General features: G+C 38.7%; 1 protein-coding gene across 2 annotated transcripts; it reads left to right on the top strand.

Annotated features, from left to right (window-relative positions):
• The first annotated feature begins 2,634 nt into the window (after window positions 1-2,634).
• On the top strand, window positions 2,635-19,762 carry LOC144650331 (DNA-binding protein RFX6-like). 2 transcript variants are annotated; one of them, XM_078509984.1, is made up of 18 exons: window positions 2,635-3,104; window positions 4,210-4,309; window positions 7,501-7,624; window positions 8,956-9,017; window positions 9,154-9,231; window positions 11,286-11,313; window positions 11,554-11,664; window positions 12,460-12,537; window positions 12,953-13,066; window positions 13,384-13,433; window positions 13,519-13,619; window positions 13,744-13,802; window positions 14,372-14,513; window positions 14,620-14,714; window positions 15,021-15,138; window positions 15,773-15,892; window positions 16,544-17,184; window positions 17,851-19,762. In XM_078509984.1, exons 1-18 carry the CDS (start codon window positions 2,927-2,929, stop codon window positions 18,253-18,255), a joined length of 2,604 nt encoding a protein of 867 aa, XP_078366110.1. In that variant the 5' UTR covers window positions 2,635-2,926; the 3' UTR covers window positions 18,256-19,762. The 2 variants fall into 2 exon arrangements, with proteins under 2 accessions (XP_078366110.1, XP_078366109.1); XM_078509983.1 differs by lacking the exon at window positions 2,635-3,104 and adding an exon at window positions 3,145-4,134.
• The last annotated feature ends 6,452 nt before the right edge of the window (window positions 19,763-26,214 follow it).

Below are 26,214 nucleotides of genomic sequence, written 5' to 3'. Positions count from 1 at the left end.
TTTTGTTAGTTGGCTATAAACACCTTTCTCTTGTTTTCAGGGCTAGGAACATTGTTGTGACTTGCATTGTTGTCTGTTGTATTAAGAGCTAGTGCTAGAAACTTCTCATTGCCTTCAGCTATAATTGCAGGCAACAAGGCGAACCTCGGCAAAATAGGAGAAGCTGGAAGAATTTGGTACCTACACTGAATAAAGTCTGAGCTTTACAGTAAAGACAAGCAGCCCCCCCCCCCCCCCCGACATTTACTCGCTCTTGGCCCCATATACGATCCTCGATATACGATATTCCCGGTATAGGGGTGAGTATTCTTTGTCCCGGCAAAAGTTACAGTAAAGGGACAACCCCGATACGATCGTCACGATTCCCGATTACGAAGCGACGAACGTCCTCCATTCGATTCGATTCGTCACCGCCTCCTCTCGCTCTTCGTCCTCTCTCCGCTTCGTCCCCTCCCTCTTCTGTGTCCCATGTTCGTTCATCGTTCGGGAGTTTCGTCGTTCTTCTCGATACTCTCTCTCATATCGATAGTTCCACTGTATTTACGCCTTTAGCTTTAAATTCTGTTTAATCGAGGGTCGATCTGCCATTCGCAAATCGCGCCTACCTCGCTCTACAACACTAAGTATCAACTTTTTATCAGTAACGTTTCGCCATGCAAAACAAACCAAATTTCAAAAAGAGGTCAACTGCTTCCCAACGTAGACAGTTTTAAAGCTGATTTCCGTCCGTCGCCGCTCGGGTGCGTCCCCTCGGCGCTCGGTCCGCCCGTCCGCCGCTCGTCGTGCGTCCCTCGCCGTCTGCGTGGGTGTCGCGGTTGTGCGCTCGTCGTGGTGGGCTCCCATGCGCCGGTCCGTCGGACTGGATCATCTTAATTAATTAGAACAAAGTTAAATGCTGCAGGCAATCACGTCCTTCAAGAACGTAATTTTTTTTTCTCACTTGGAAATGTCATCTTTTTATGACCGAGTCTCCACTAAAATACAACCAGTGATCTTTTAGCATAATTTTGTTTCATGCAGTCTTTTTATAAAACAGTGCTATTTCTGTGATACATCGGTGTTTTGTTACATTTAACTAAAATGTTTTGGCATTCAATTCGGGCGTGGTTATGCGTGAACTGAGAACCTATAAAATGACCTTTTATGAATGAAATCAGTCAACCCAGAAACCTCTTAATTAATTGACGTAGTTTCTTGCTGATTCATGAAAACACCTTACGTTTCAGTAACGTTTAGCCATGCCAAACATATTTAAAATTGAAAAGGAGGTCAACTATTTCTCTGAGTAGACAAGTTTATTAAATTACTTAGAACAAAAAGGAAACGCTGCAGGGAATTTTGAGAGCTGAACGCAAACACGTCTTTATCACATAAAAATGTTTATCACTAAGTCTTTCGTTAAATGCAACTGATCAATGCTCTTTTAACATAAGTTTTCTTCATTTCTTCTTGATCATCTTTCTTTTCCATATTTACAGAACAAAGCTATTTTTACCTATATGTCGTTGTTTAGTTATCGAGTTACATTTCGATTAAACTGGTTTCTTGTCATTCTGGGCGTGGCTGTGCATGATACTGCACCTGAACAAAACTATACCTTTATATACCATGTCTTAATCAACCATTTTATAACATTGAACAACCTTCTGAATACACTTTTATTCTTTTCTCTGCTGATGTAGACATATGGAACCGAAAGAGGCTGAAATTATCATAAATTTTCCTCCTTATAAAAATTAAAGGTAAGAACCACAAAGTAAACAAAGTCCTTACTATGTGGTCCGCTTCGCGCGCGCGCAAGCGAACTGTGTTTGAGTGGCGCCATGGCACCCGCCGCCGCGTGCGTCAAACGGCGGGAAAATGACGCGTTTCCGTGCGTCGTGTGTCATGTTTGCCCGCTCTGCATTTTTTCTCTTAGGATGTGGCAAAAGAACATTTTCTTTGAAGGTTAAGCGGTAAAGGAAGACGTTTTGCTCAAGGTGTGAACCACAAACGTCTCCTCGCCGACAAACCACATTGGAGTGATTTTATGTGAAAGTGTTACACGGCTTAGCACGGATTAATAAGATATCGCAGCAGGGCGTTTAAATAAAGTAGCACTCCAAGCGATGCGTTTAACGTTTAATAAAAGGGTTAAACAAGAACCATAAGAAACCACTTATACAGACTTTAGACTGAAGTCTCCCGGCTCGCGTCTGGTCGAAACCGAAAAGGCCGAAAAAATGCCTCAAGGACTTTTGTTGCAAAGGAAACACTTTTATTTGTAAGCCGAAGTCGTACAATACAAGAAATCCGTTGCACAATCGTTTTGTGACCAAAGCCGATGCCTACACAAAAGAGAACATTCAAGCGCTGTAAACTTGTTTACAATGAGATCAAACGCAGAGGCTAAAGCTTTTCGAGCCTCTTTGTTTCGGCGGTAGTTGCCATGGAAACAAAAAATCCTTTTGTTACGGGAGGCAAGAGTTCAATTAGTGCGAGCGCCGCGATTGGTCAATTGGGCACGAGAGAAAAAGATACGGATAATTATTTAATTAAGAGTCAACTTGCGTGGGACGAGCTTTCAAATGACGTAGAAAATTTACTCTTCGCGCGCCAGTAGTGCGTTAATAATTTATGAAGTGAATCACTGATGCGTCAACTGGCCATAACACGTCTTTTGTGTTCGGGTACAAACCTAATTTAAATTATTCACCTGAGTTGATGACTCGAGATGCTTTCACACGAATAATCCAGACCAGATATTTACATCTCTTTCTGCCTTTCGCTCGGTCACCGCATTTCTAGACAAAGGTTTTTAAAGTTCTGTGGTACTTCATTTTTTGAGTACCAGTAGTGTCTCAATTTCGTCTCAACGGGTGGCATATAAAAAACCCGCACGGGTCGATATTTTACAGTTACAAAACCGCAGCGTGAGAAAGCCAGAATGCCAAGTACAAGGAATAGAAGCCGGCTAAATGATCAGTCAAGCAATAAGTTCACCGCGAGCGATTTCGAGAAGAAAGCCTTGACACCCCGGGTGAAAAGGTGTAAGCTTAAAACGAAGAAACCGCCGAACGGCAAGAAAGTGATCAATGAACAATTTGAAGATGACCAGGACGAAGGTATGTTTTGCATTGAACATAAATTATATTTTGATACTACAAAAATTTAATTACCTTTTGTCAATGCTTAATAAACTTCAATAGACATGGAACAAAAGTGATGTCAGTCGCAGTAAGGTTGGAAACGAACACTTTTTTTACGATAAGCTACGATCTGTAGTTTTTTTTAGCTGTTATCAAATGTCAGTGTATTACCGGCCATTACAATCTTCACAAACCGAACAATTCACTGAATAAAGAGGCACTCAATTATATTCAAGCATAAGAGTATTCTCAAACGTTTTTCAGTCCTTTTTTACGCTACCGTGATAAGTTTCGCTCTGAGGGTTACGTCACTGTTTTGCCGAGGGCTATACATGGTATGTTCCATTCAGAACGAATATTTTCCTGAATGCTTGCTTACAAATGATGCAAGCTTCCATGACCGATTGCCCATTAGTTCTTTATAAGTTGTACGCTCAATAAAAGCTATTTGAGTCAAACCGATAATCCTTGTAATTGTGCGTAATTGCCCTCTAGAGAGTCGAATTTGGCTGATTCAAATTCCCTTGCACGAAAAGTTCGGAGAGTTGAGCCTGCCTGCTTGACTGCGCTTGCAGCCGAGGGTTGCATTTGTTATGTTTTGAAAATGTGCGCGTCTGGGTTTGTAACAACAGGGGTCAGACTAGGCCTGCGAGCCAGCAAAAAAATGCATGAATACAAAAGATGATCTCTTAGAAACATGGAAACACGCACGACGCGTGTAATACGCATCAAACTACAGCGCGCTGAGTTGAACTTCAGCTCAAAGGAAGGATTATCTGTCAGAATTGAAGGGTTTGACGATGAATGACCTATCATTGTCTCGGCATAATATTGAAGCTGCTTATACGGTTATTTGGTTTGATAAATGGTCTAAAAACCAACCAAAACTCACGTAAAGCAAGTTCAAGTTCATTTTGGGGCACGGGCTGTCTGCTAGCGCAACGCCGGGGCGAAATGGTGAAGTCGCGCCGAAACACTTTACGCAAAAACAAAGAAAATGAAGTTGGTAAGTGAAGCGCGCTGAAAGCACCGATTTGTTCGTTTCCGTCTTGTTGACAGATATGTTTTGCTCTCTACACAGGCGTTGAGTTTATAATGAAAGAGAGCAAGTCGAGGATACCTCATGGAAATTCAGCCACTCCGAAAACGAAGAAAGAACAGCTCACGGAGACACTGTTATGGTAAGATTTAGTCTTTTATGGCTGGCTTATGATTTCCTGTAGAGGTGTTGGCGGCAGCTTCGCGCGTTAAAGTTTCAAAAGACGTTTCAAGTGCCGCTTCAAGATTATAATTCACACTTTCAATCCTCCTTTATGCCCAGTTATTAAGAATTAGGTTCGGCCCGTTTTCTTTCAATTCAACAACAGCTTATTTTAATAGAGCGAAGGTGCAAGAAATTTGAAGAGGAAACCGCAACACACTTAAGTTACTCTACAGAATTGCAGATTTTATATACTGTAGCAGTTGACACCCTTTTAAAAACTTCGTAAACTCTGTTAAGTTTATCGCAAAACATTCGTGATAACATCTCTCAGCTGACTGAGTTGTAGCTCTCGTAGAGTAAAAGTTGACAAAAGCCCTGTCATCGATTTATTCTCTTTTCGGGCAGTGTTTACTGTAAACACCGTCTCTTTATCCCATTTGCATGTCACAGCGTCGTGGCTTTTTTATGCAACACCTATCTCGCTCTTAAACGGTTTTCCTGCTATCTTATCTGCTTTGATAAATTGGTTGGATATGATACGATAAACGTCCTTTTAGGCAAAAGGCTAACGAGTCTTCACACGCGCTAAAACAGCGTCCGGAAATTCGGCGGAAGATTAAATTCAAAAAATTACAATGGGACACAAGTCAATTTAGTTGAAGTAACAGCTTGAACTACAAACAACAGCAATTGCAGCTTTCAATCTGTAAAAAAGTCTCGCTGTAGCGATAAGCTAGGTAAATGAGAGCTTCCATATTTATTGACCTTGTGAAGCTGTTAATTAGCTTTCTTGAAATCTTAGATACTCTTGAAAGTTCTATTTTGGTCGTTTCAGCAAACTGTAGCTCTGTAGCTGTCATTTTAAGTAAACTCTGTCAGGCGTAAAATAGATGAATATTTCTCGTCTCAACAGCTGTGATGGCGATAAATAAACAGTGCTTTTAGGCCTTTCATCGGGTGACGTTCTTTGTAGAGGAATGATCGTATTAGGACAAAGCCTTGACGCACTCAAGGTTCTGGAATTGATATCGGCTGATGTCACCCTGGCAGAAAATACGTGAATTATTTTGCAGAATTGCGACATCAGAAATTCTAAAAATTATTTATCAACATTTAATGCGTTTCCTTTTTAGAAAAATGCTTTTAAAAATCTATTAAAGAAAATACCATTAGAGAGCTCATATTTCCAAAATGTTTTTAAATAGTTTTAGAAGTTAAAACAATTTTCATCTGCACGTTTGTATAGTTGAACTTCAACTAGATTTTGCAACTTATAAGAAAGCTTGCATGTCGTTGAAGCACACTTTATCCGGCAGCTCTCAAGAAACTAGCTTTTCAGCATTTAGCGGTTTCAGTTGATGACAAATGTAATTTACCACAGACCACCTGTTGATTAATTGAATTGGGTGTAAAACGTAAAACCACTTTTAGTACGTGACAATTTTCGAACTTAGAACGAAGTTTTTCTACCGGGTTCGAGAGTCTGTTGACGCCAGGATATCATTGCATTTATGCTTTTAGCCGACAATTAAACGTTGCGGTTACATTCGATAGATTTGTCGATTCACTTGTGAATATCTTACAATAGACCGGAAAACAAATTCTTAAGCCTCTTGGAGGCCGGAGGGCTCTAAATTGAACACTCCAAATGTAAATTTCTGCTATATCTGCGTTTAAAACGTTTGCGGTGTGGTTAGATACCTGTAATCAAAATAACTTCACGGAAAGTAAAACTCGATGTATTTAAAGCTCGAAACAAGTGAGAACAGTTTTCTTAAACGAAATAGTTTCAATTGTTCGCCGACTTCAAACTGGACGTGGTTAGACAAAAAATCTTCAATACTACATTATTTTTTTCTTTGTGGTAATTAGGCACGATTCTTGTTCCTCAGAAAAAAAAACGTGGTCTTATATTCGCCGATTGCGGTTTAATACATTACGCGGTGGTTTTTTTAACTTACTGAAATTTTTGCAATGAATATTATCGACATGTTTGTTTCCTGTGAAGGGGCCCCTTCCTGAAGAATTATTTTAATATCCGCGAGAGATCCCAAATTTAGCAACTTAGAAAATTGTCTTTAAATCACAAAATGATCATAAATCCATTGTTTCAAGGGATCAGAAAAACTGAAAATCTGTGAGCAGGAATGATTTAGTTTGAAACTGATCTCATAAAGACTTATGAAACTTGTTTATGTCTGGTCTGGGGTCGATCGAGTTTAGCGCGCGCTTTTGGGGAGATTAAAAGTTGTCGTATTTCCATTACTGCTTAATTCTCCTTCATCGCTTGTCTTGTTTTTTAAAAACTTGAGTCTAAAGGTCGGAAAGGTTCCATTTTATAAATAAATAATGACATAGTCCTTTAACGTATTCACTGTTTGCCATTCGTATAATGGCCTGAAATGTGGCCGCCTCGACTGGGTCTAATGCTAACAAAAATCTCAAACACCGCGCAAAGCGTAAACACTGGCTAATCAATGGAAATAAACAGACGACATTATCCCAAAATTCCTTAAGATGCAGAAACAAGCAATGTTAACCCGTCCAACGCCCATGCGAACCCAATTTCGTCTCCAGAGCCCTCGCTTTTTAATTAGCAAAAGAACCAAGACTCTGGCAAAAAGTATGACGCAATTTATGGTCTTTATCCGCATGCGCAAAAAATCTTGTTTACGTCACGCAATCGTACTCTGTTAGTTTGTTCATCTTCTTTAGTTTGAAAACCACGATTTGCCTTGGTAATCATTAAAGATGATTTCCGTCCGTACGCCTCGGCGCGCACCGCCCCGCCGCCCGCGCGTCGCCGTCTGGGGCCGCCTCGAGGGGTCGCGGTGGCTGCTCCTCGGGGGCTCCCGCGCGGGCGCGCGACGGATCATCTAATGGCACGAATGTTGCATTTGGTGACGTGACACTCCATTGGCGGATCCAAGCCTTGAACTAAACGAGGGGCCCTTTTTGCCACTGCACCCATCCCTAGGCAAACACTCGCAATCATTGTGAAAAGTAAAACTTGGCCAGTATATTGAACGTCTTTCTTATTAAAATTCGGGTTAAAAAAAAACAGTGGTTTTGTAAAGAGTTTTCTTTTTAACTGTTACAGAAGTCGGAGAACGCAAAATATAAGCCAACACATCGCTATACAGTATCTCATTTCTGCTTTTTTTATAGGCTTGAAGAGAACTATGTGATGTGTGAAGGTGTTTGTCTTCCTCGTTGTATTCTGTACGCACATTATTTGGACTTTTGCCGAAGACACAACGTCGACGCCGCCTGTGCGGCCACTTTTGGAAAGGTAATTCAATTTAATTTAATTTATTTGCAGTGTCATCTTCCTTGCTTGCATTTGCTGTTAAGTTTATAGGTTTAAACTATTTCTTTTAAACTGTTATTCTAAAGAAGTTGTGTTATTTTTTTCTGAGATCCTATTGGCTAAGTTAAGCTCGTGCTGACCAGGCTTAACCAATCAGAGAAGATGTATGCCGTCTTCTCAGCCAATGAGGAGCACCGAATATAACCAATCGAGTTTTTCCCGCGCTTTTTATCGGTTACATTGTTTTACGCACAAATCCGGTTCTCATTGCTGTATTCCGCCCTTTGTGATCTTGATTTTAAAAAAAGCGTTTTGTGATGTTTCGAGTGTTAGCCTCTTCGTTCTGATGCAGGGCTTGCACTCGAAAAGTCAAATTGCTAGAACTTGTACACGTCACAACAATAATATTTCAACATTTTTTAAATGAAATCTAACTCAAAATTACTATTGCACGGATCTAAGAAGCGATAATTAGCTTATCATAATTACATTGCACAGTAAGTTGCAGCCTAGTTTATCAGCTTCGTTACTGGAACTATACACAGTATTTTAAGTCGCGTTATTGGTTTCCATAACGGGTTTGACCAGTTTATAAACCGGAATAGGAACCTCACAAAAGAGAAGGAGCAAAGATTTTTTCATTACAATCACTCTTCTTTAGAGTGTCTAAAACTAATTACTGAACTGTTGCATACAAATGGCGCTTTTCCTTGATTGCTTTAATTAATGCTATTTTATTCGTCATTAGAGAAAATTCTCACTGTTGAGTCTCTTACGCAAGAAACAAGTCTCTGTCAGGCAAATTAAGCGCTTGGCAGACTTTTCCTTTCGGGGGCTTTCCGTTGATCTAAACTGTTTGATATCTCAGTTAAACAGTTTTTCTATCCAGTTTTGGTTGTTTTGGGTTGGCTTTTGTTCCTATTCGATCAATTGTTATGCCTTTTTCTTTGGGGTGTGGACGGTTTTCGAATGGTTTGATAGAACACATGTTCATTAGAACACAGAAAAACAGAAAAACTTTTCAACTAGTCCAACCGAAAAGTGTTCTAGCTGGGCACGACATTGAAATCAACCTTTTGAATAATTATTTTCTGGTGTTGTAAACGCTGATCAATCGATTATTACCGGAAAACGCTTGATCCGAATAGAAAACAGTTCTAGTCTGTTTACTTTTTTAAGTTCTTTAGATATCTGTTTCAGAGAATTCCATCTCTTTGAGAAAGAGCTAGAAAGACATGTTTTTCAAAAAATCGCGTCAAATTTATGAAGCACCCGATAACAAGTCTGAATAAATGTTATTCTTTTGCTTGCAGACGATACGACTCAAATTTCCTCAACTCACAACAAGAAGACTTGGGACTCGCGGCCATTCAAAGTAAGATGTCATCAACGCAACTTATTTATCATTTGCATCACTAATGATCGCCAAGATCGCGTTTATTTAAACGAGCACTTAGCTAAGCATACAACAGCGTCGACGCTCTCGAAATAATCCTTTTTTATCTTTTTAGATATCACTACTACGGTATCGGAATAAAGGAATCGTCCGCTTATTACCATTCGGTGTACTCAGGAAAAGGTTTAACAAGGTGAGGGAGATAATTTTCCGTATTGACTCTCTTGCCGTGCGATATTAAATGATATGACGATGCTTATTTTGAGCTGTGTAATTAAATGGACCTCCATGGAAGAATAGCATTTGTTTGCTGAAGAGACAAAGGGTACGCCGGTCCTTTCTTATTGAAAATTTGTGAAGGATGAAAAACGGAAGTTAGGAAATGTAAACTGTAGATACAGTGAAAATATTCCAGTATGAATGCTTTAAATCTGCCTTTTTAGAACTGAGTTCTTGAGAAATAAACGGTTTCTTTGACTTCTAAGCACCTGTAATGCTGGGAAATATTTCATCTAAGGGAGAAAATATATTTTTCATATATTTAAGCTCAATGATTTCAATTGACAACTTTTAAATTAAGGAAACTATAAACCAAAGCCAATTAACATTTAAAGAACAATGCGCAACTAAATTTGGCAGCGAGGCAAATTAAATAAAAACGCGTAAAAATAGAAAGTGCAACTCAGTCGAAGAAATTAAAAATAAATGAACATGCACATAGGTATTACTATTTACTGCTTAAAGAAAAGAAGTTTTCAAGTATATGAATTAAAATATTAAAGGACTAAATTCGAAGTACAGTATATCCTATAAGCTCTTTTAAGCCGGGAATTCGACCTCTTGTTAATCATTTTAGAGTGTCTTACACTCTAATAAAAATAAATCACGGCAAGTCATTACATATGTTTTCATGGTTTTTTTGCTATCCCCGAGTCATCTACAACACTAAATTGTGGCTTTAAATTTTCGATTCCTTCTTCTTAAAAACAAAGCTTTGACTATAACAATTGTTTGGTTCATGCTGGTTTTTTTTCTATAGCTTGTTTAGCTATCCTCTATTTGTACTAAAGGGTAGGGGCTTTTTAATTTTTTCTTTTGTGACGGAGTTATTAGCAAGCTATCTGTTGAAAACTGACGAACAACTCTCGAACTGTCAAGCTTAAAAGCTTGCCTCGCCTCAAGTCGAGAAAAGAAACACGATACATGAAGATGAAAAACAATGGGTGGAAGTATTTTCACTCTACGTTATTTATGTTAAAAGCCCTGAGTGAGCCCCATTTAGAAATGATTATTATTTAAATTATAACCACCCACGCAGATAAGCATGGTATGTCTGTGAATTTCTAAAGTTACTGCCAAAGATTTAACAAAGTTTCATGGAGACTTTAGTTTAATATCATTAGATTAAATAAACAACTTCAGCAAAAGCAAAAATCCGTGACCTTCTGAAAGAGACAAATTTAAGATGGGTACTTTATCAGAGGAAATTCCGACCCATTGAACAAACTATTCAACACGCAACTTAAAAAATCCCTGAATTCGTCGTTTGGAAAGGCAGTTTAATGTCTTTTTGTTCGAAGAAAAACAAGGGATGTGAAAAGCTTATCTTTTTGTCTGCCGAATTTACATACAGCAAACTAAGAGTGAATGTGCCGTGACTTGGGTTTGGGCGTACCGTATTTCTCTGCCCGCCCCCCCCGGGGCGTGGCCGCGCCCGTGCGCCGCGTCCCGTGCGGCGCTTTGCCTCTGTCGCCTCCCTCCCTGCTCGCCGGTGCGTCGCCCTCCCCTTCTCTTCCCCTCCCTGTGTGGGCCGGCTCCCGCTCGCCCCCGCTCCCTCCTTCCTGCTCCTCGCCGCCCTCCGCCGCCCGTCTCCCCTCGGTAACCCTTCAATCACCATGGTCAGCATCTCCATACATTTCTTACAGTACTAGTTTGGAGAATTGCTTTAACTATCAAGACAATTTCCCATTGGTGATCATTTGATTTATTCTCATGACTTTTGTGATGGAGTATTTATTAATAGTACAATGAGAAATTTAATTTTAATCACAATCAGTGTTTACTAAGACAGCATTCGTTCTTCGAGGGCAAATTGAATGATCGACAATGGGTGCAACTGACTTTGTTTTATGGACGTTCGTCTTTTGTGAAAATCTAGTTTAACCTGATGTTCTGGTTAAGCCTGAATTTCTGTAGATAAAGGAGTTCATTTAATGATATAGCTTTTTATTATTTTGTTTTAAACAGATTTTCTGGATCAAAAGTCAAGAATGAGGTAAGGAAGAAAAAAAGAAACAAAAGGTTTTATCACAAAGACAAAACTTAATATGACTTGGTGTCAGAAACGCTCTTAACTGTTTTTCCACATAGTTATGAAATTTTCCAAACTGAGTACTAGTGGTATTTAGCTGTTTAAATGATGTAGTCTTTATACCTAGTGGTTGATTTTAATTTTAATTTTTCTTGTTATTTTCGTGTACTATATCTGACACTTTTTTTATTTCTATTCACGCAGGGTTCATTCTCAATTCGAAAATATTCACTCAGTTCCAAAACTGGAACACTATTACCTGATTTCCCAAACCCAAGATTGCTGGAGTTACCGGAAAAGATTTCACTAGAAAAGGTACGAGCCTACGTTATTAGAACTTGTACAAGCAAAATTTCTTAGTACCTGATTATCTTGAATTGATCATGTGACGCAAAGTAAGAATTCAAAACAGACTCGAAGACGGAATGCTCAATAAAAAATGTGCGTTATCAACGGTAAAGGCAGCTACTAAGAAAGAACACATACTGGTTGCCATGGCAAAGGATGACGTAAAATATCGTAGACACCAGCTGTTTCCTACCTTCATAAGAAACTCGCAGTCGTTGAAGCAGATTAGCTTTTTTACGTGCATTAAAATAACAAAGTATGAGTTTTTTTAGCTATGCAGGACCACTCTGACAATTGCAAATTGTAGCCGGATCTTGGTGTAGATCAGGTTCTGCAATAGATTTAATAAACAATCTTTAAACGCAGGGCTGATCAGTCATCAGTCCCTAGCTGTTTGATAAGCCCTGCATTTAATTTTTTCCCCGCCCGGGGGGGGGGGGGGTTTTTTTTTTTTTTTTTTTTTTTTTTTTTTATAGTTTAAACTTTGGGGAAGAAAAAAAAAAAATTTTTTTTCCCCCAATAAAATTTGCTTTGTTTAAGAGTTTCCGATGAGAGAAAAGACGGTTTGAAAAAGAGAAAGGTTTTTTTAATTTTTATTATTTTTTTTGCAAGGATATCTGGCGTTAAAAAAGAAAAAAAAGGTAAATTTGTCAAGTAAATTTAAATTTTGAATTGTTTGTGAGGCCCAAAAAAAAATTGCAGCCGAGATTGCGCAGTACGGACTGTAATTCATCTTTAAGTTCTTTGTCGTTTTCTTCTCAGGTTGAGACGTTTGTGGTTATGTACAAGACTCACTGTCAGTGTATACTGGATACTGCGATCAATGCTAATTTTGACGAGGTAGGCTGATAACACAAACGTAGCTCAAACTCTGCGGAAATAAGTTTTCGTTCTCCTTCAGTTTTGTGTTTTCTCAGTTGCTTGTTGTTGATCTCTGCTATTTGTTCAACAAAACCATGCACGCACGTACGTGCTAACCAATCCCAAATGCATGAAAAGATTTGTCAGGAAAGGCCCATGGCTATAAGTTTATTTTTGTCGAGGAAAAGAAAGGTATTGTGATACTTTTGGCGGGAAAAGAACAGGAGGATATGTTAGTTTTGGCGGGAAAACGTGACTGTTTCATGACTATCATTAGTGAGTTTCCTATGCTATACTCTCTAGGTATGTATTTTGATTTTAATACTCTTCACCTGTCTAGGTTTCTTCTTCAAGAAAGCACACTTGACGAAATGATATTTGATTTTCGTTTCAGATTAAAAATTTTCTACTTCACTTTTGGCAAGGAATGCCGGACCATCTTTTACCGTTGATGAACACGGAAGTTGTCGCTGACGTTATTTGTGTGTGCGATTCAATTCTTTACAAGGTACTAAAACTAAACTGTATGAATGTGTGAAGTGTCTTCAAGTAAACATGAAAGGATTTTCATCCTCGCAAAAATAGGGAAAACAAGATTTAGCAACGCCATTTTGTGAAACCTTGCAAGTTAGATGTTCAGTGATGTGTGGCATTGCACATTGCAAGAAATGCTCATTATTTTATGTAAAACCGGGACTTTTTAAGACTTTTAACAACTTAAAGGAAACAACTTAACATGTAACAGTGATTAAAACTTATTAACTTATGACCTTAGAAATATGTGGGAAATCATAACCTTATTTAATTGTTGGAATTCTCTGTCAGGTTTTAATGGACGTTCTCGTTCCATCCACGATGCAAGACGTTCCTGAGGGGTAAGGACAATGAACAAGATTTAATCCAGTTCTCAGTAAGATTTAGCTTTGTATTCTCATCAATCAATGCAATTTCTCCCTTTAGTCTTCTCGCCGATATCAGGACATTTGCGAGACATCTGGAGTCCTGGGTACTAACTGCAACTGTCGAGCTGCCAGATTATCTTAAAATGGGAAAAATTCAAGGTATGCTGAGTTTAATTTTGGCTTTTAAAATAATTTTGCTGCTTTGTTTCAAGGCCCTTTGCAGATGCATTACACCTTTCTTCCCCAACTAACCCCACTTCTCTTTTTTTTTATTTCATTGAAGCTGTGAGACGTTTTGTACAGTCACTTAGAAGGCAAACATCCTTTCTACATCTTGCACAGGTAAGCTAAGGCACAACCTTTGCAGCACAGAAACACCCGAAGACCGAAGAAGTATATTATCTGATTTTAATCTTCCACTCGCGGCAACGTAGTAATTAAATAGCCTTCATCGTTTGCAAAAGATAAAAGCTTTCAGTTAAACTTTTTTACCACCACTATCGCGAAAACGAAAATGCTGCTTCCTCTCCACCAAGATCTTTTCTTTACAGTTAACTAGGCGACTTGTACCTTCTTTGAATGGGCAGTTATGACGATTATATCATGACACAAAAGATGACGGGTCCGAAACGCAGCAATGAGCCAACCTTCGAAAACAAAAGGGGCACAATTTTATAAGCCGGGGGCAATAAACGGTCAATACAATAATTGCCAACAATTTAACAAAACGCCGTTAAGTTGTGGCCAAGTTTTACTCCCCGTTTTTAAAAGAGGTTTTCCAGTAGTTGAACGCTTCGTTTAATTTGGTACTGTCGTCGGATGCAAATTGCGTTAAAGGTCGACAATCTACGAACCAGTCGAAAACGAGAATGATGGCTAATCTTAATGACGTTATTTTTGTTTCTTTCCAGACTTCACGTCCCGTTTTAGCGAACCAAGAAGTCGTTGATCACATGGTGAAAGATATCGAGAAACTAGATAGCGGAGGAAATGGCAGGCCGGCGTTGTGTACAAAGACTGAAAAAGACTGTGAGGAAGGATTTGACAATGAGTGTAAGTAAACGATGAAACCCGAGTCTCACTTGCTTAGCATATTTTTCGCTACAATCAATAACAACCCTCCATCTTGTTTGATCATAATCCTTTTTTCGATTCTTAGTTCTTCAAGATTTTGTGGAGCTTTTGCGTGAACAGGCGCCTTTGGAGTCGTACGTGGAATGGCTAGACCAGCTGGTCGAGACGAAAATCATTAGGGTGAGTGCTTACAACTTGATATGCACGTGACATGAACGTTGCATTCACCTGATAAGCACATGTACGAGATACGACGTAATCCGCACGGGCTGGTGTACATCACATACATACATTTCTATTGGTTCTTTCGTAAAGAAAGCAGAGGATCGAACAATAAGGAGGAAAAAGCACTCCATTTTCAGAGAAAATACTTGTAAGTCGATCGTAAACCTAAAATGTTCATGAGGAGTGTAATAAGAAGTGAAGACGAGAGTTACATTTTCGCTAACTGGCCATTTTCCAACCTTTTTCTGAATCCTCTTGCAGCCATGCGAGGGAACTGGCGATGACTTCAAGAGTAGAGCCCAGGAATTCCTTTTGAGATGGTCATTCTTGGGAGCGAGGCTAATGCATAATCTGACCCTAAACGCCTCATCATACTTCGGTTAGTGTAATCTGCCTTGTATAGTTGACCGACTTTCCTATTATTATCCATTATAAAATAGGTTACGACTCCCTCTATTACAGAAGTAAAAATAGGTATATCATCTTCACCCTTGCAAAACTCCATAGCTTTATCAGTTTTAGGCCCGATGAGCGGCCCGAAACGGCCGGGGGACATAAAGGGGGGGGGGTCCTCCGTCCCGGCGGGCCATAAACAAGACGAAGGACGATTTTGAAAGTCCGGTTTTGGCAGTCGGTGAACGATGCGTCAAAGAAAAAACCTCTCATTTTCTATGAAGGTTACACTTCTTTTGCCAAAGCGATAATTGTATGATGAAAAAAATGGCGATAAATAATTTCAGATTTGACTACAATACAATCAAAATAAAAAAAAAAAAGGCCCCCTACACTCTCTCACCAACCCGTTATCTGGGAGGCCGTGAGTTCGATTTCCGACAGGGAATTTTTCTTCGTCTAATGCTCTCGTTACATTTCATATTTTCTCATTTATTCACTGAGCTGCTTATCTACCATTTCTCATTTATTACACAATCAAAATACCTATCCAGTTTCTGTTTGGTTCGTCTGTTCGTTTTCTGTCCTTTAATTTACATTATTTTTCTTATCATTTTCAGGTTCATTTCACCTCATCCGAATGCTTCTCGATGAATACATGTTACTTGTCATCGAAACTAAATTCTACAACGAGACGGAAGAGAAGTTACAAGAAATGTTGGATAGACATTTGAAAATGGGTGAGCAGTGGTCTTTGTTTATTATAAGACATATGCAGTTGGTGGTTGGAGCATAATCTGTGAGTAATATTTTGGCTCATTTTTGGATCAACAAATTGGAGACGGCAAATTTGTACCTGCCTTGTATATCAAATAATCACCCAAGTACACAGACATTTTTGCGCACTCGATTTCGCGCGAAAATTAATTTTATTTTTCCTTCCCAAAACATTTTTTTTTTTTTATGTTAAAAAAAAAACACTTTCTATTTTTTTATGCTAATTTTTTTTCTGAAATGTTTCCAAAACATTTTGTTATTCGAAAATTACACGACTCGCCAAAGGAAAATCTAACTACAGGGCCAATGTTGCAAACGCTTACCACACGTTTCCACGGTTTGAATTTGGCAATCTATATTTCGTCCGTCCTTTTTTTCTTTAGGCTTCCTATGACACTTCCAATGGTATTCATGATATTTGTCGAGTGCTGCTCTGACAAAATATCGAAACATTATTTTGGGGTTTCGTAGATCTAGATATAGTTTTGAACTTCTTGAAATCGTGTTCAAATCGGCAATAATGCGCCTATTAATGTAGTAGCTTAAAGAAATGTCATTAAATATCACAATGAAAGCCAAAATCTGATATTTTCGTTGCTATTTCTATTCTTTAGGCGAGGGAGTCGACAAAGATAACTCACCTCTTCGAGTGCAGACCGTTGTCACAAAAACCAAGTTCACAGTTCCCGATAGCGTGGTACTAAACGGCGGCAAGCTGCCTCCTAAAGTGGAAATCATTGAGCCAGAATACACCGGTAAACCGTCCAATCGCAACAAACGAACAAAGTCACGTGACCAGTTAAACGGCCTGAAACCGAGGCCCAAGAAACTCTCAACACATCGCCTGAGCGCATGCTCCATGATGAGTGAGCCGATGTCGCCCGCGATGAATGGATTCCCGCCAACACCTTTGGAGTCGTCCGCTTTCATTATGCCTTCGCCTAAGGAGAATTTCTTTCCTGGTCACAATGGGATGCCTCAAGCGCCCGTGCTCACGCCTCCTGTTTCGCCAGCGGTAGCTACAGGGTTGCCTAGGAACGCTTTGGGGAACAGCAACTTCTCTCAAGTGACATACACAGCTCTTGGCGAGAAGAAGCAGCCGTGGGGATATGCCATAAATGGTGATGTAAACCCGTCAAGTGAGGCGATTGACAGCTTAGTTGCGCAACACTTTAATAGCTGTGGGCTCGGTGGCTTCGTGGCCCCAAATCGGTACCAGGCTCCCACGTCCAACGAGAGCTGTTTCATGAATAACGTAAGTGTATTAAACCATACATTGCGCTTATTGTTTTCATCGTTTATCATATATCTTGACTACAGTTGAACCTCTCTATACGTATTAGAGGGTGTCCGTAAGGGTCCCACTATAACGTCAATTTTGACTTCCATTGCAGCTTAAAGTGTTGTACTGACATGTTCTGCACGCATCTGAGGTAAATCAACACTAGCCGAAAACGTCTAAGATGAATATTAAAAGCGTTACTCTTTTCTAATCAAAAAGAGGAAATTTCATTACGAACATAAAATATGTCGCCTGATCACCGGAGTGTCCATAATAAAGAGGTTAAGTTTATATAGTTTGTTTCCCGGGGCCGAGACTTAGTGTCCGTTGTCTGTATTAGAGAGGGTCCGTGTTATAGAGGTTTTTTCTAAAGAAAAATATGAGAATTTTGTTGGGACATCGGAGATTATCCGTAATAGAGAGGTGTTCGTATTAGAGAGGGGTCCGTACGGAGAGGTTCGACTTAAAATGCTGGTTCAAATTCCTCTTTTAAACAATCTTTTGAAACTTTCGATCAGCGCAGCTCAGCGGTTTCGTTACAAGCTAATTAACTGTTCATGTCATCCTGTACATGAAAAATCCCCTTTTCAAAAAGCAACTTACAGCCATCTAACGTACTGTGTTTGTTGACCTCTTTAGGGTTACGACCGCAACCCGGAGTATGTCCAAAATGGCACGGCCCATTCTGCTGCTGGCCCCATACCATATCACCCCATGATGACCACTGCGAACACACCTTACCCCCAAGTAACGCAAGGCTACTACATGCCCGTTACGCAAGCCGTGTCACGCAACCACATTGAGCACGTGACCACCAGTGCGGAAGTCCCGATGATGGCCTGTAATATTGTTTACTCCGAAGCGCCTGGAATGTTGGATGAGGGAGTGGGGGTGGGGGACCACGCAGACGAAAATGACGAGTACATCAACATGACTGTTCACAAGCTTTTCAACGGTGACTGTGAGTTGGAGAAAATGGATTGTGTCGATGAACCAGGAATACTTCCCTCCATAAATTCACTTCTTACAGAGGCAGCCATATAGATAGCATATGAGAAAATATTTTTTTAGAGCTGTACAGAGAAATGCGGAAAATATTTTTGAGGCTTGTTTAATATTTGCAGCTTATAAATCTTTTATATGATACTTTTTGTAAAAAAAAAATTCAAAAAAAGCTAGGTTGATTGGTTTTTCCTACATTTTAGAAAAAAAAAACAATTCAAGAGAATTAAATTACTTAATCCATTCAAATCTATTTTTTAGAGGAATTAAAATTGCCTCTTTTATAGTTTGAGAACAGAAAAAAAAACCTTTTACTGTTTTGTAAGGAGTTATAGAAATGCTGCAGGCAATATAGTCAAGCTGGATCAGCTTGTCTCTCCAATCAAGAAATCAGCATTTTGCTTTGCTTTTGAATTACATTTTTATGGAGCAAACGTTTTTTAACCATTTTATAGCTTCTTCGGCCTTCAGTCGCGCTCAATTCAGTCTTTTCTCGCGAGAGAGGCGTCTACATTTTGGCCTACAAAATTCCATAGTGATGACGTATCTCTATAGAGGTCTGTATAGTGTTCTGACTGGTTGTTGCTTGGCTAACAATTTTTGCACGCGATTAACAACCAATCAGAGCTGTACATGGATCTCTCTGGTGTTGGAAGTATGGAATTTTCGGGTGAGGAAAATATTGAGCGCGCAAAGGAAGGCGTGTGTTGTAATAACCAAGTCAGAGTTCTCAAAAACTTTCTCGTGCGACTCTGCACAAACAAAGGCAAACTGGTTTCAATCCTTTCTCTCTTTGGGGAATGGCTCATTGAGACACGTTTAAGCGTTTTCACAGACTTTTAAAACAGACTTTCTCCGTACAACTAGAAATTTGGCAGTTGTGATTGGACAGTTTCGATAAATGTGTTCCTTATTTTGAAACTGGCAAAGCGACACGCCTAAGTTTAGCTTCAAGAGAAGACATTTCACATTTTCTATACTTATTTCCCTCGAACTTTAATTTCTGTATTGACGTTATTAAAATCCAGAGAAAATCGTGCTCATAATCTCAAATAAGATGAAATGACTTTTCCGATTTACTCGCTGAATTGTATTCCATTCAGTTGTAAGTACCACTGCTTATTTCGTTGGTGCTTAGCTTGTAAGTTTGCATTCACATATTCGTTACAGTTGCTACTAAAGGTAATAAAAAACAGTAGCTAATACACAAATATGCATATTTCAATAGGTCGTTTTTGATCTTAGTTGTACACACAATGAGAATTAAAAATAGTTATTAAACTAATTTTGAAGAGGATCAAATAAAAATGATTTAAATTAATTAGAAGAATCAGTTTGATAAAGCACACATTCTGTATAAAAGGAAATATAATAATGAAACAACATATTTTCATAATGTAGGCGAACTTTGTAAATATTTTAACATTTTATATATGGCTGTTTTGTTACAAACACTTTTTTTACGCGGAGCATAGGCTAAATGAAGCTTTATTTTGTAGACAGAGAAATCGAAAAATATATTGTTAATAAAATCGAGACCTTTACTGATTAGAGACTGCGTTTAGATTTCTTGTCAACTAAATAGGACATTTAATTTATTTGTCCACAAGGATCTGTCTAAGCGGACCGTAGGTAGGATTTTGCATGGGTGGGTGCGAGTACCGGAGGCATGAACGTCTTCGGTACTGGGGTATTATCCCCCGAGAAATGAAAAAAACAACAACAAAAAGACAAGTTGTTGAAGTCTAAAATTCCGGCATTCTGAGAATCATTCTAACCCCCCACTCCAGGCCGATTAGGTGGACCGTTTACCACTGCGGCCCGTGGGGGGGCACCCATCGCACCCCTTTGCCTACGGCCCTGCTAAGGCAAAGTTTGTTCATTCTTCCGCTAGTTTAAAAGCCTTGCATGCAAAAACAATCCATTCTACGATACCTTATTCAAAACATGAAAATATTTTCTACAACTTCGATTTTACCTGCTGCTGTGATTTTTCGTTAATATCTCGTCCGATATTCAAAATATCTTAATAACGAGGGGGTTAGGCAAGAAGACGTGCGTGCCGCGGAAGCTCTGCCAAGCCTGAAGAAAGGAAAAAATAATTCAAGACAAAGAAATATCTTCCTCGTCTAAAAAAAAAACAAAAAGCTAAAAGAGACGAGGATTTCAGCATACAAAGCAAGGTCGTATTTTGACGTGCGCAAACGACGTCATAGATGAGAATTCAGAAATTTAGAATACGTGTATTCTCCAAAAGAGGCAGGTACAAAACTCGGACCGGATCAACTCGGACCGGATCAACTCGGACCGGATCACTCGGACCGGATCACTCGGACCAGATCACTCGGACCGTCACCGGCGGATCACTCGGACCGGATCCCGGACCGGATCAACTCGGACGGATCACTCGGACCGGATCAACTCGGACCGATCACTCGGACCAGATCAACTCGGACCGGATCAACCGGACCGGATCAACTCGGACCGGATCAACTCGGACCGGATCGGACCGGATAACGAGACCTCGACGGCTAAAAGTATTGGCTTTCTGTGCTGAACACCCTAAGTGAGACCAGAATCTGTAATTTAAGCCCTTCAGCAAGAGACGAGCAACCCCGTCTCTTCCATATGGGAGACCCCCCTCCAACTCCCTCCTACAGAGAAATTGAATGAGTGAACGTGAAAACAGAGAAGGAAATCCTGTTGCGTCATTTACTACCCTCTTAAAAAGCTACAGGTGAAAGTAATCATCTGTGATAAACCAATCAACATTTTCTAATCAGAGCCTAAGAGAAGGAACTTCAACGTTCACAAGAACCTTCTAAACTATAGGTAAAATTTCACGTGTAGCTACTAGTTTTGTTAAATCCTCTTTAAGCGATTCATGGGAATACAGTACAACTTCGAAAATCGTTTTCGGTGTTTGACGTTGTTAGAAATGATTTCTAACACAGAAGTTTGCAATAAGATGTAAATAAATTAAGTACCTTATTGTTTTTGTTTTTTTTTTTTGTTTTTTTTTCCCACATATTTATTGCCATTGTTTTGCAAACAGAAATTTTACAATTTTACAGACTTATATACAAATTTGCGGTGCATATATACCAATGACACCGTTACAATATACTATGTACTATCTTATCTATTTACCATTATCTTACTCGTAAGAACTTATGATTTAGCTATTATTACTTATATATAAATGCCATCTAGTCTGAAATTTGCTCTGCATATTATTTTTTACTGCTATATACTTCTCAGTTCTATATTTTAGATCAACTAGTTCTTTAAATACATCAATATTTCGGATTTTTGAATGTTTCCGACTCAACCAGATATGCAATTTTGCTAGAATTAAAAAATAATTCAACAAATCACTTTTTTCTATTTTCCCAATGAACACGTCTTTTAGCGTAAGTTCCTCCTGTTGGCCTGTTAATACAAACCAGAAATTTTTAAAGTGTTCCCAAAAGAGATGTGTCAAAGAGCAGTGATAGAATAAATGATATACTGTTTCTGACTCATTTTTACAAAATGTACAAGTATCATTTGGAACATAACCGATTTTTGCTAACCGCGTATTAGTGAATGTAATATCATTTAACAGTTTAAATTGAAAACTTCTAACAAAGGTTTCCGATAAAATAGACTTTAAATTAAGAAAAGCCTTTGACACAGTTGTATCATCTAATCCAAAATCTTCTTTAAGTTTATTAAAACCCCTCGATACCGTTGCCTTTTTTGAGAGTAGCAGTTCATAGAATTGCTTACTTTTACAAGTTACTGCGTCAAGTAGCTTTTCATTAAAATGAAATCATCTATTTCACTTTCATTTCCATCTAAGGCTTTTAAGTGGGTGGGAATTGCACATCGAATCCCTGACCACGTTAAAAAATTTGTGTGTCTCAACCCTTCATTTTTTGCCCTATTATATGATTCCACGTTATCCTTATTAAATTGCATCTGATTGGTTAGAATGATTCCAGCTTTAACGTAATTGTCAAAATATATACTCTTACCATCTATTTTAATTAGCTTATTGTTCCAGATTATACGTTAAGATATAAGAGGCCTGGTAGAGGAATCATTTCTAAAGTCAGCCCACCATTGGAGAAATTCGCTATAGAAAGGGCATTGAAAGTTGTAATCGTTAACATCATAATTAGATAAGCTTTCCATGGTGCAGAGCCCTCAGAAAATATTCTACCAAGCCAGGCTAATCTTAAAGATTTAATTGAAGTTTCTACATCTATCAGCCTTAGCCCTCCAAATTTAATGTCATTAATTGTTGCTGCTCGTGCTATTTTGTCAGGCCCATTCCATAGGAAGTTATATATAATAGTGTTAATCTGCTTGATGAAATCTTGTGGAGTTGGGAGAACTGAGAATACATATATCATCTTCGAAAGCAAAAAGGATTTAATTATTGTAACTTTTCCAAGCAGTGAGAGACCTCTGCAACGCCATAACCGCGTGTGCAACTTAATATCTTTTAGTTTTTCATAAAAGTTTTTCTGCAATTGTTCAGTTTCGTTATATGTAAAAACTATTCCAAGTGCCTTCACTGTATTTACCCATTTAAGTCCCAAAGGTGCCGCTGTATTATTTCGACAGGAGCCAATCCACATATATAGCTTCAGTTTTGGTATAATTGACCTTTAAACCCGAACAAGTTTCAAATTGATCTAGCAAATGAAAGATACGTTGTACACAATCGAGATTTGGCACAAACACAGTGAGGTCGTCAGCATATTGTACGAATTTAAATTCCTCTCGCCCTATTTTAAGTCCTTGAATTTCTTTTTTACTTCGACTCGCAGTAGCTAAAATTTCAGCTGCAATAATAAAGAGATATGGTGATAATGGGTCGCCCTGCCTGACTCCTCTCTGTACATCGAAGTAAGATGTGCACATCCCATTATTTATCACACAGCTAGATATATTTTTATAAAATGTTTCTACCCATCCTTTAAAACTAGGTCCAAAACCAAACACGTCTAAGCACTTTAACATGAATTCCCAATCGATGCTATCAAATGCCTTTTCGAAGTCAATAAAAAGTAATATACCTGGTATATTTTGCTTCTTTGTATAGTCCATAATATCTATAATTGATCTTGCTGCTTCGCCAATGAACCTACCCTTTACATAACCGGTCTGATTACAGTGAATTATTTCCGGTAGGACTTTAATAACTCTAGCTGCAATTACTTTAGATGCAATTTTCGCGTCTACATTAGTCAATGATATTGGTCTCCAGTTTTCAAGATAGTTTCTTTCTTTTCCTTTCTTTTCAATAAGTGTTATAACAGCTTGTTTCTGTGAGTGAGACATTTCCTTTTTGTAAAAAGCCTCATTAAATGAATCAACCATAAATTTGCCTAATAAAGGCCAGAATGCTTTATAAAATTCTATTGGAATTCCATCGTTTCCGGGCGTTTTACCCGTGTGAAACGAGCCTAATATATTTTCGCATTCCTGAGGAGTTATTTCTCCCTCACAATTTGTGCTTAATTCCTCGGAGAGTCTTTTTAAATTTGGATTTTGAAAGAAGAAATTAGCTTCATCACCGTTTAGATTAACTTTTTGTTTACTATAGAGCTTTCTATAAAAGCATTTTTCAGCGTTGAGTATTTCGAAAGGATCAGTTGAGATGGACCCACTGACAAACAGTTTACGTATATGCTTCTTAATATTATTACGCTTTTCTAAATTTAAGAAATATTTAGTATTTTTCTCACCATGTTCGTGCCACCTTGCTCTGGAGCGAATGATAATTCCCTCTACTTTTTCGTCATATAATGCTTCTAACTCACTTTTAAGTTTTTCAGTTTCTAGTCTAGTTGTTTCGCAAGGGTTTTCCTGAAATTTTCTTAGCATGTCTTGATGCCTGGCGTTAAGTTCTTCCTCCCTTCTCTGTTGGTCTTTTGACAGCTGCTTTGAATAAATAATTGAGCTAGTTTTGATTTTAAATTTAAGCCAGTCCCATTTTGCTCGCTTGTCTGACAGATCTCTTGCATCTTCCAGCCAATTGGGTAATTCTTTACTTATCATCTCAACATAATAAGGCCTGGCCAGCAGGGAAGTGTTTAGTTTCCAGAAACCTGGTCCCCGTTGACTATCTTTAATATCTTCTAGTTCTAATATTATGGACGAGTGGTCAGTTTTTATTGAAGCTTGAATATCAACATGCGTAACTAAGTCATTTAACTTGTCTGAAATTAACCAGTAGTCAAGTCTGCAAAAGATGAAAGGGTGGCTTTTGCTCCATGTGAAGCTACGAGTGTTCGGATTTTTAATACGCCATATATCATGAAGACTAAATTCATTTTGAATGTTTTCTATTGAATTGATCACATGTTGGCGTGGAATTAGTATTCCACCCTTTTTGTCTAAGGTTGGATTTAAAGGACAGTTGAAATCTCCGCCTATGATGATATTGTCATCACTGTCAGGATCCATTTCTCGCAATGTTGCCGACAGATTTTGATAAAATCGAACTGCCTCTGCATCTTTATTTGGACCATAAAGATTTACTAATAAATAATTTTTGTCTTTTATTCTCACCTTAAGTACTATCGACCTACCATTGGACTTTAGAAACTCATGTTGAATTACAATGTCCAGACCGCTCTTAATTAATACAGCAACACCTCTGGCGTTCGAGCTCCCGTGGGAGAAAATGATTTCAGAGCCCCAGGGAGTTTACCATTTACAAAAAAATTTCGGAAAATTTCCGTTGGGAATTTCCGTTGGGAAGAGTGCGTTCCATTTGGACGGGTCTCATTCGTTCACAGGCTCCTCTCTGTTCAGTTTCTGTTGCTCCCTCGAATCGTCCGCGAAAGATGTTTATACTCAAATGCCGTGATGAATGAAATCATAAAGTTCGTAGTTGACAAGGAAAATCTGATAAATTCAAAAGATTATGGGGAAAAGTATCCTTGCAGCGGCTGCAACTTTCATGAGACGCTACCTGTGCCACAATAGTAACGCTATTTTGAACGTTTTTTGTCAGCATATTCGATCGATGAATTTAATATACTTGCTTTGCCCAAAGAAAGCTTGGCTTCAGGCACAAATTTTACCTACCATTTATCGTGATGCAGTATATTTTGTAGAACTGATGCAAATACTTGAGTAGAGCAATCGTTTAAACCCTGAAAACTCAACCATGAAGAACTTTATTTATACATAAGACTGACCCGCCATTTTAGTTGAGGAGCCGTGAGACCCGGCTGTGAAAAAGGCTTGGGACTGGTGAGAAAGACGAGAAATCTGTAAATGGAACACGAATTTCCATTGGGAAGTTTCCACCGGGAAAACGGGACTACCTTTTCAGGTTGTCCGTTTTTTTCGGGAATTTTCCAGTGGAACGAGCCGAAAAGTCGTGTTCCATTTACATTCCGCCCGGAATTTCCGGAAATTTTTTGTAAATGGTAAACACCCCCATTCTTTTTTCCATTTACACTCATCATTTTCTGTTGAATGCGTTTCTTGAAGAAAGATAAGATCTGCTTTTTGTTTTCTACACCAGGTGAAAATAGCCCTACGTTTTCGAAAGTTGCTGAGGCCCCTCACATTAAGAGATAGCAGTTTCAGACTATCGGGTTTGATCTTAGAATTTGCCATTTGTCATTTGCCTAGGAAATGTTTTTCCCCCTGAGAGATGTCATTGTTGAAGTTTTCAAAAAATTAGCATGTCTGAGCAATTGATAAGTTCGCAATTGGCAAAATATGTGGACTTTTGCAGACACGAAACAAAAACAGTACAACAAACACACACACAAACATGAAAACGAAAGCGTACTCACCGCAGCTCTGCCTGCCAGGTATCCGGTACACTTTCGCCGAGATCTCTAGCCAATTTCGCCGATAGTTTAAGTTAAGCTAAGTTAACTAAAATTTTGAATAAATAATTGTCATCACGGTCTTGTAATAGAGTAATGTCTTGACAATGTCTTCTACACTTTCGGTAAATAGAATGACTTTAAGTTTCCTGTA

The sequence above is a fragment of the Oculina patagonica genome, chromosome 4 (assembly GCF_052425735.1).
Source record: "Oculina patagonica isolate OP01 chromosome 4, crgOcupat, whole genome shotgun sequence".
NCBI classification, from domain to species: Eukaryota; Metazoa; Cnidaria; class Anthozoa; order Scleractinia; family Oculinidae; genus Oculina; species Oculina patagonica.
The sequence above is the reverse complement of the archived record's forward strand: the minus strand, read 5'-3'. Positions and strand labels throughout refer to the sequence as shown.